At 45.1% G+C, this 9,951-nt stretch overlaps 3 protein-coding genes across 3 annotated transcripts; 2 read left to right on the plus strand and 1 right to left on the minus strand.

Moving 5' to 3' along the window:
* Nucleotides 1–7,357: 7,357 nt before the first annotated feature.
* Nucleotides 7,358–7,899, plus strand: LOC121021019 (histone H2A type 2-B). Its single transcript, XM_040461137.1, has one exon. It carries the CDS (start codon nt 7,403–7,405, stop codon nt 7,793–7,795), a length of 393 nt encoding a protein of 130 aa, XP_040317071.1. The 5' UTR covers nt 7,358–7,402; the 3' UTR covers nt 7,796–7,899.
* A 40-nt stretch (nt 7,900–7,939) lies between these two features.
* Nucleotides 7,940–8,362, minus strand: LOC121021016 (histone H2A type 2-C). The gene has a single exon (XM_040461134.1). It carries the CDS (start codon nt 8,339–8,341, stop codon nt 7,952–7,954), a length of 390 nt encoding a protein of 129 aa, XP_040317068.1. The 5' UTR covers nt 8,342–8,362; the 3' UTR covers nt 7,940–7,951.
* Nucleotides 8,363–8,622: 260 nt separating this feature from the next.
* Nucleotides 8,623–9,157, plus strand: LOC121021020 (histone H2B type 2-E). The gene has a single exon (XM_040461138.1). The coding sequence runs from the start codon at nt 8,669–8,671 to the stop codon at nt 9,047–9,049; it is 381 nt and encodes a 126-aa protein (XP_040317072.1). The 5' UTR covers nt 8,623–8,668; the 3' UTR covers nt 9,050–9,157.
* Nucleotides 9,158–9,951: the final 794 nt, after the last annotated feature.

Raw genomic sequence — 9,951 nt, forward strand, 5'->3', positions numbered from 1 at the left:
ATGGTTTGTGAGTTCAAGCCCCGCATGGTGTGAGGTCCAGCCCGACTTTGGGGCTTCGAGCTGACAGTGCAGAGCCTGTGTGGATTCTCTCTCTCTCTCTCTCTCTCCCTCTCTCTCTCTCTGCCCTTCCTCACATGCACGCTCTCTCTCTCTCAAAAATAAATAAAAATAAACTCACAAAAAAAATTGCAGACCACCCAGCTGGTGTTGCAGAAAATTGCTTGGTGTGGGGAAAAAGCACACATTTGGAAGTGAAGTGTTTTATGTGACTAGTGAAGGAGATTCACAGGGAAGAAACACACAGGAGATAGACTGAAGTAAGGTTTTCCCTGACACAAGTGGAAAATTAAGTTTTTCCAATATATGATCCCTCATTCTGATACACAGATTATCCAAATGTTAACATTTCATCAGGTTTGCTTTATTTCTATGTATCTATCTACACACATATAATTTTTTTGCTGAACCATTTGAGCGTAAGTTTCAGAGATAAAGCCCCATTTACCTCTAAGTACTTGGGATGGTTAATTTTATGTGTCAAATTGACTGGGCTATTGGGTGCCCAGATATGGGGTCAAACATTATTCTCGGTCTTTTTGTAAGGGTGTTTTGGGATGAGGTTAACATTTAAATTGGCAAATCAGATTGCCCTTCCTAATGTGGGTGGGCCTCGTCAGTCAGAGGCCTGAATAGAACAAAATGGCTGACCATCTTTGAGAAAGAGAGTTCTTTCCTGCCTGAGTGCCTCTGATTTGGGACACTGGCTTTTTTCCTGCCTTTGGACTCAAACTGAAACATTGACTCTTCCTGGGTCTTCAGCCTGCTGGCCTGCAGACTGGAATTGCAGCATTGGTTCTCTTTGTTCTCAGGCCTTTGGACTTGGACTGGAACTACACCGTCAGCTCTCCCGGTTTCCAGCTTGCTGACTCACCTGGCAGATCTTGGGACTTGTTAGCCTACATAATCGTGTGAGCCAATTCCTTATAATAAATCCTTCTCTATCTCTCTCTCCGTATATTTCCTATGTGTCTGTTTCTCTGGAGAACTCTGATATTTACTAATGAGTATTTAGTTAAAAAAAAAAAGACATTTTCTCACATAACCACAATGTAATTGTCACACTCGGGAAATTGACATTGATATAGTACTATTATCTAATATACAGATCTTATTCAAAATTTGTTAATTTTCCCACTAGTGTCTTTTGTATAAAATGAAAAAAAAATGTTCTGGTTCAGGATCCAATCTGGGATCACATGTTGTATTTAGTTGTTAGATCTCTTTGGTCTCCATTAATCAGGAATAGTTCCTTAGTCTTTGTCTTTCATGACTTTGACATTGTTGGAGAGTACAGAACATTTATTTTGTAATGTCCCTCAATTTGGGTTTGTCTGCAGATTTAGGATATGCATTTTTGGCAAGAATACTGCCAAATGATATTGACTCCTTCTCAGTGAACCATACCAGTGGGCATTAGCTTGATTTGTCTTATTGCTGATGATAATTCTGATCATTTGTTAAAGGGATATCTTTCAGTTTCTCCATTGTAAAATTCTTTTTCCATTTGTAATTGTGGGTGATATGTTGAGTCTATGTACTATCTTGTTTCTCATTAAGCTTTTGTCTACTAATTTTAGCATCTGAGAAGTGTATCTGAAGCAGGAGTTATTGAAGATGGAATGAGATCATCATGGATGGGTGGGTGAGGAAGTGGGTAAGGGTGAGAGAGCATATGGTGAAAAAGACTCCAATTTTCTATTAAATCACTTTGGCTAGCATGTGAAGATGGTATTAGAGGAACAGGAAGAATAGAAAAGCTGTTCACAGTAGTATGGTGAAAGATAATCTGAGTGAAGGCAGGAGATGGGCTAGAGAGAAATAAATTGATCAGAATGCTGCTAAAAAAGATAGAATCTATAGGACTTGCTTTTGGTTAGGGCTTTGCAACTTGCTAATCCAGCAACTGATAGGGAATGTTGGGAGGCTGTGGTTGAGAAGGCCTTGCTAGGGAGGTGATTTAATCAGAGATCTGAATGACTAGGGGGTAACTAACCATGAGGAAAGAGAGATCTGGGCAGAGGGAATGTATTCATTATGTTCTGGATGTGTTATGTTAAGCTCAGTGTTGGCATACTTGTTGTTCTTAAATGTATTGGATGGATGTGTGAACTAATGTGCAAATAGGGCTGATGTCATTGTTATTTCTGTTGCAAAAATAAATGGAAGCTTTGTAAATTGCAAACTCCACGGGGCAAGTTATAGTGTCTTTGTTTCTAATAAAAACATAGTAAGAATAATATCTCCTATATAGTGAAGGTTTGTCTTGGCCAGATTGAGACTTTTAGAGGCTTTGAACATCAAAAGATTATGGTGGCCACCTCAGGTGTAATTAAACAAAACAAAACAAAAAACCAATAAACGCTAATCTGTGACATGAGGATGGGGTGTCTAACAAAATACTCATTTCCCCCCATGATGATTACTTCAATATTTGATCATGAAAAACTTAATTTGTGCTTGTTGATGTATAATTTACACATAAGGAATTTACAAATCTTAAGTGTACAGTTTAATTCTACATATGAATACACGCGTATCAAGATACAGAAAATTTCCAGAACCTTGGAAGGCTCCAGGGAAATCAATACCACCTCCCCACAGATAATCGTTATTCTAACTTCTATCACCATAGATTAGTGTTGCCCATTTTAAAACTTCATATAAAAAGAATCACATAGCATGAATTCATTTGTGTTTGTCTTCTTTTGTTCCACATTGTCTGTGAGATTCATCCAAGTGCATTGCATTTCTGTTTGCTGTATATCCAGGAGTGGAATTGCTAGGTCATATGATAAACCTAATGTTTATTTGTATGTATGTATGTATGTATGTATGTATGTATGTATGTATGTATTTAAGCTTATTTATTTATTATTGAGAGAAACAGAGAGAGCACAAGCAGGGAGAGGGGGTAGAAAGAGAGGGAGAAAGAGAACCCCAAGCAGACTCCGTGCTCAGCACAGAGCCTGGTGTGGGGCTCAGTCCCACAACCACGAGATCATGACCTCAGCCAAAATCAAGAGTCAGACACCTAGCAGACTGAGTCACTCAGACGTCCCCCTAATGTTTATTTTTGAAATGAAAAATTGGTTCAGGGGCACCTGCGTGGCTCAGTAGGTTGAGCATCCGACTTCGGCTCAGGTCATGATCTCACGGTTTGTGAGTTCAAGCCCTGTGTCGAGCTCTGTGTGGACAGCTCAGAGCCTAGAGCCTGCCTCGGATTCTGTATCTCCTTCTCTCTCTGTCCCTCCTCCACTTGCACTCTGTCCCTCTCTCTCTCAAACATAAATAAACATAAAAAAAAAATTTTTTTTAAAGGACAATTGGTTCAAAGAATTTTGGGGATGCCCCTGCTCTGTTGGTGCTAGGTACTTTTCTAAATGTTTTACATTTATGAACTCTCTTAATTTTTACAACAGCCCCATGAAGTACCTAATATTACTTTTTTTTTTTTTTTGATGTTTGTTATTTTTGAGAGAGAGTGAGCGGGGGGAGGGGCAGAGAGCGAGGGAGACAGAGGATCCAAAGAGGACTCTGCTGCTGTCAGCGCAGAGCCTGATGTGGGGCTCGAACCCATGAACTGCAAGATCCTGACCTGAGCTGAAGTATGACACTTAACTGAGCCACCCAGGTGCCCCATCTACTATTATTACTTTTGATTTACCAGTGAGGAAGCAGAGACGCTTAGAGGTTAGGTAACTTGCCCATGATCACATATCTGGTAAACAATGCAGAGTCAGGCTGTAGAATTTGGGCTCTTAAACATTAAGCTATTTGGCCTCCTAATACAGCTTTGGGACCTCTCAGGTTCCAGGCTCTGTATTAGGTTCTTTACATTTATCATCATTTATTCTAACAAGTCTGTTATGGTTGGATATATATGTATGTGTGTGTGTGTGTGTGTGTGTGTGTATATATATATATACATACATATATATATATTTGTTTAGTTGTTTAATTGACGAGCTTCCAGTATATCTTCCATCACTCTGGCTATCACAGTCTACTATTTATAGGTGACATTTGGAGAATGGTTCTTGAGTAAAGAGAAATATTTTTGAAAAGAAGACACTAATTCCCTAAGAGTGTTATTTCATGTATTCATGCCGAAAACATTCAATTACCTTTTTAAGAGCCAGGTAGAAGGAATTAAGGACTCAGATTCAAAGATGAAGAAGACATGGTCTCTCCCTTGAGGTGGTTACAGAAAGGAAGTGAGACCAAAGCCAAAGCAGAGTGGTAAGCACTATCACCAGGATTTGAACACAGAGGTGGGTACACTGAGGCTGTGTGCGTATGGGAGTAGGGAAGGCCTCATGAAGGAGGAGGTGATATCTGGGCTGAAGGAAGGTCAAGAGGAAGATGAAGCCTTCTAATCAAAGGCAAGTGTACATGCAATGTTAGGGACCTATGGAAAGGTCCTAACTGAATGGTGTGCAGCTCAGTATGGAGGAGGCTGGAGGTGGTGGTTGTGGTGACAGAGGTGGAGGGAGAGGGGAAGACAGAGGACTATGGAATGGGGCTAGAAGGCAAAATAATGGTTTGATTAACTGGATTCCTTGGGAAGGAACTCAGTTGCCTTTGGTTAAAAATCCCGGTTGCCTTTTTGTTAAAGGAGGTAAGATCCAGTCTGTTTGTCTGTGATGGTGTACTACTTTTACGGATGGCCTGCTCTACTTCACGTTTTAATAGCTCTGGTAAGAATGCTGGGAAAAGAGCTCTGGGGAGCAATAGATAGTAATTGAGCCTGGTATAATTTGTGGGAGATTGGCCTATCTAAATTAATCTAATAAGGTTTTATAGCTGGATGGAATCTAAAATATTAAATCTAATTTTCTCTCATTCTCTTTCTCTCTTTACCAGAGGAAGAAGGGGAGGCTGTGTAAGTTAAGTGGCTCGTGAAGCCCAACATCTAGTGAGTGAAGTAGTGTAAAGAGCACAATTTTTGAGTCAGGCAGACCTGAGTTCTAATCATGTCTTAGTAAATGGCCATGTCACCTTCAGCAAGTGCCCTAACTTCTCTGAGCCTTACTTTCCTTTTCTGCGAAACAATTACATCTACTTCATAGGTAGCCCCCAGCATAGGGCTTATCACATAAGGTTCCATATATTCTCTTTGCCCTTCATCTTTCCTAACAGCACAGAGTCATTGTGATAGAGGTAAAAAAGAGATAAAAAGTGGAAGAGTTGGGGAGGTCAGTGCCCCCTCAAGCAGGGTCTCTCAAGCTACCAGAGTTATAGTAGCCCCCCCGCCCTAATCTGGGTTCAGACCCTGTAGGTCTGAAAAGTTGACACTGTCCGAACTTCCAGCGTCGATTGGCTCATTGGGGAGAGACTCACACTAACAAAACAGACAAGAAATTTATGAATAGTCTAGGGTGCAAATTCATTAACTTCTAGTGATGTATCTTATAACTAGCTCATGCATTCTCAGTCTCATATTTTTATCTTGAAGTAGAATAATCAGAAAGTTGTCGAGCCCAGTATCTGAGCTAAGAGAGTTGGGCAGTCTTCAGAAATATTTCATCCAGGTTGTAAGAAAGGCTGATGATTTCACAACCAAGGACCCTTGGTTGTGTGCGTGTGTGTGTGTGTGTGTGTGTGTGTATGTATTCACAGTGCTGGAGAAACAACACATTCCTATTGTAATTGCCTCATTTAGACTCTGTGTGGACTACATCTTTCTATTAACACATGCATCTTCTGAAATGATATAATTGATTGAGTTAGAATTACCTTCAGGTACATTCTGCTATTGAAAAAGCACTCTCCCATCACCTTTGACTGGATCTGGGTGTTTCACATGTTTATACCAACATTCTTACCAGCTACAGATAGCTGATATTAACTTGCAGACTTGAGATTTCCTCTATTTTCTAGAAGCATCTCATGACAGTTCTTTGCACTAGTCTCACTTATCTGTATACCCATTGCCTGGTAGGTAGCATGTACTTGATAAATGTCAGTTCAATAAAGGTGAGGATAAAAGAGAGGACATCAAAAATGGGCTCGATGAATAGGATTTAAGTCCTCCAGTCCTCATGGAACACTCAGGAGAGGGTGCAAATGGTGTGAGGGATGTAGAACCACCCAGGATGGGAAGCTGAGGAGGAAGAAACAACTTTCCAGAAGGTTTCTCTAGAAGGCAGTTGGAAGATTAGGAAAACAAGTGTTACAGGGCTGTTGCTGAAATCTAAGAGAGCAGTGAGGAAGCAGACAGGAACATGGATGAAAAAGTGAAGAGATGCTAAGTAAGTAGCCAGATATGCTGTTGAGATGCAGGTGAGTGGATTCTAAGTGTAATTTGGCAAAAAAGAGCAAACAGAGGAGGTAGGCGGTTGTTTGGGTAAGTTCGCATCTGGATTGGTCGAGTTGTTGGGACAAATGAGTTGAGGTACCCACTAAGCAGTTTGGTGTAAGGGTCTGAGCTTCTAGAACAAATGTGGGATAGTTGAAAGCATGGAAGTGGGAAGACTCCTCGGGAAGAGCGAAGAACGGAGGGGGGTTTTGTGTAGGGGGCAGAGCCCAGACAGACACGAGAATTTAGAGCCAGGCAGAGGAAAATGAGCAGGATGGGGAAAGTCGGGGGACATTTTGAAAGCCAAAGGAGCAAGTTTCAAGGCGGTAATCGGATGCCTCCTGGAGGTCCGGAGGAGGACAGATCTTTTTCAGTCCTTGGTTACAGTGTATTCCGAGGAGCGGGGATGGCTGGGGGTGGGGCTAAGCCACACCGAAGGCCACGACTAAATTGCAGAGAAAGCAGACGGCCTTGGTAATTTTTCTGGGAGTTCGGCTGTGAACAGACGGAAAAGGCGGGACTTGGAGAGTAATTTAAGGCTCAAGGGGATAACTGGCTTCAGAATCCCTACCCTTGAGTGGGAACAACTCTGCATCTGCTGGAGGCCCCTCTGCAGGCCTTTTGGGTCCTTCTTAGGATTTCCCTTCTAGCTCTAAACTGGAAAAAAAAGAACCAATTCCCTCCTCCCTCTCCCCACCCCCCACCTACCTCCGCCTCGCCTTCTCTAAACTGAAAACAAAAGTTGCCACTCAGTAAAACGCCAAACCAGCGTTTTGTCCGAAAGCTTTCTTTCTTTAAAAATCCTCTCATGCAAATTAGGAGCTTTAATGTGGCTTCCAGCGATTGGTAGGTACGTACGAAATCCGTCATTTCCTTGTAGTGCAGGATGCAAACGAAGAGTCCGCTTTCCGCCTTCCGATTGGCTGTTTGATTGGGCTACTTCCCTTCACCCCTCCCGGTAGCTCTTATAAATTACACCAAATTGGTTATCCTTTCCACTTCCTTCTCCTTGAATAAGAAGCTGTAACTGCATTTTTGGCCGTAATGTCTGGACGCGGAAAGCAGGGAGGCAAAGCTCGCGCCAAGGCCAAGTCGCGCTCGTCCCGCGCCGGCCTGCAGTTCCCGGTGGGCCGAGTGCACCGCCTGCTGCGCAAGGGCAACTACGCCGAGCGGGTGGGGGCCGGCGCGCCGGTGTACCTGGCGGCGGTGCTGGAGTACCTGACGGCGGAAATCCTGGAGCTGGCGGGGAACGCGGCCCGCGACAACAAGAAGACGCGCATCATCCCTCGCCATTTGCAGCTAGCCGTGAGAAATGACGAAGAGCTCAACAAGTTACTCGGGGGTGTCACCATTGCCCAGGGCGGCGTCTTGCCCAATATACAGGCGGTCTTGTTGCCCAAGAAAACGGAGAGTCACAAGCCTGGCAAGAACAAGTAATTAGGAAGCTTGAGACTATCCCCACTAACCCCAAAGGCTCTTTTAAGAGCCACCAAAGTGTCAAATGAGGGGCTGATCACGGAATAGCGCATTAGCTCTTTTTTTGAAAATTTGGGTGGCTCTAAAAAGAGCCTTTGGTCTTTGGCATGTCATGGTTTATTTGCTTTTGGCTTTGTGGCTTTCGGTTTTCTTTGGTAAGAGAACGGCCTGGATGTTAGGCAACACGCCGCCCTGGGCGATGGTGACTTTGCCCAACAGCTTGTTCAGTTCCTCGTCGTTGCGGATGGCCAGCTGCAGGTGGCGGGGGATGATGCGCGTCTTCTTGTTGTCGCGGGCCGCGTTCCCCGCCAGCTCCAGGATTTCCGCCGTCAGGTACTCCAGCACCGCCGCCATGTAGACCGGCGCGCCGGCCCCCACCCGCTCGGCGTAGTTGCCCTTGCGCAGCAGGCGGTGCACTCGGCCCACCGGGAACTGCAAGCCGGCGCGGGATGAGCGCGACTTAGCCTTAGCGCGGGCCTTGCCTCCCTGCTTTCCGCGACCCGACATGACTGGAAGTGAGGTTAAAACACCTAAAGCTCTGAACCTCACAACAAAACAGGACTGAAAGCTCAGCGATTGAAAAGCCTTTATAAGCTTTGCTAGGGGTGGGGTCAGGAACGAGTTTTTCATTGGTCCTAAATTGGCTCCAGAACTGGCCAATAAGGCCAAGAGTAGGTGCTGTTACGTAGTTATTACTGATAACGCAAGGTCCCTGCAAGGCCCAATGGAAATGAAGGACTTTTGGAGCCCTAATTTGCATACGGTGGTTATAAAAGGATCAGGCCCGCCCATTCTCGCACTTCTTTTCTTTGCTAACGCGTGTGGTGTTGTACAATGCCTGAGCCGGCAAAATCCGCTCCCGCGCCCAAGAAGGGCTCGAAAAAGGCGGTCACCAAAGCCCAGAAGAAGGATGGCAAGAAGCGCAAGCGCAGCCGCAAGGAGAGTTACTCCATCTACGTGTACAAGGTGCTCAAGCAGGTGCACCCCGACACTGGCATCTCGTCCAAGGCCATGGGCATCATGAACTCGTTCGTCAATGACATCTTTGAGCGCATCGCCGGCGAGGCCTCCCGCCTGGCGCATTACAACAAGCGCTCAACCATCACGTCCCGGGAGATCCAGACGGCTGTGCGCCTGCTGCTGCCCGGCGAGCTGGCCAAGCACGCCGTGTCCGAGGGCACCAAGGCCGTCACCAAGTACACCAGCTCCAAGTGAGTCCCTGCCGGGACACGGCGCTCGCACGGGTCGCCGGCCGCTTGACTCCAAAGGCTCTTTTCAGAGCCACCCACCTAATCACCAGAAAAGAGCTTTGTTCACTTATTTTCCCCTCACTTCCTTCTCACAAAGTAAGTTTTACTTGCGAAAGGTCATGGAAGATGGCACACGTAGTATCTAAGCCTTTCTTAAACTTGAGACTCCTGGCGCGTGACTGGCTTTGCTTTTTAATCTAGAGAGCGTCTTAAAAACTTTTAACTGTCTTAGTTTTCCTACAAATCCTTTCGAATTAAGATATTGGAGAATCTGTTCCTCCTCACCTTCCGTCCCTAGACTACTGTGTCCTGGTCGTTCTGTTGGGTGTATGTTTCATCGGTGTTCTAAAACGAAATGAGTGATTTTGGTCATCCTCACTTAAGAAAGAATCCCAGGACAACTAAGCCCCGGGGGCCGCGGATATTGCGTCAGAGCGCTGAAGAATTCTTCCGAGCGTTTGGCAGCTGCCTGGGTGCCCAGTCACCAGTTCTGCCTTGCGGTGTGGCCTCCTGTGGATCCCAGCGGTCTGGGCGTTAAGGGTGGAGCCTGTGCTGCTGGGTCCTAGCCTTTCCCTGATTGGACGACATGAATATTTAAAATCACCCGCCCGCTCCGGAATTTGTAGATTCTGGTTTCCGCTGCTTACTTTGGGTCTTTGAAATCCCTGTTATTTCTCGGTTTGTGGATCGTTTTTGCATTTAATTCTTCTCGGAACGCTCCGGCCTTAGGTCACTGCACGGCGCTCTGGTCATTGAGGTCTGGGCTCAAAAGCCACCTCTCGGAGGCCTTCCCAAGTCCCACTCAGGAATTTGCGCCTCTTGTTCCTGCCTGTCATCCGGTCTCATGGTTTTCTCTTCCTCCTAGCA

Source organism: Herpailurus yagouaroundi, unplaced genomic scaffold (genome assembly GCF_014898765.1).
Source record: "Herpailurus yagouaroundi ecotype Mexico unplaced genomic scaffold, PumYag 254, whole genome shotgun sequence".
NCBI lineage: Eukaryota > Metazoa > Chordata > Mammalia > Carnivora > Felidae > Herpailurus > Herpailurus yagouaroundi.

Coding starts and splice junctions, on each gene's coding strand:
- LOC121021019 (XM_040461137.1), top strand. CDS start 7,403: ATGTCTGGACGCGGAAAGCAGGGAGGCAAAGCTCGCGCCAAGGCCAAG.
- LOC121021016 (XM_040461134.1), bottom strand. CDS start 8,341: ATGTCGGGTCGCGGAAAGCAGGGAGGCAAGGCCCGCGCTAAGGCTAAG.
- LOC121021020 (XM_040461138.1), top strand. CDS start 8,669: ATGCCTGAGCCGGCAAAATCCGCTCCCGCGCCCAAGAAGGGCTCGAAA.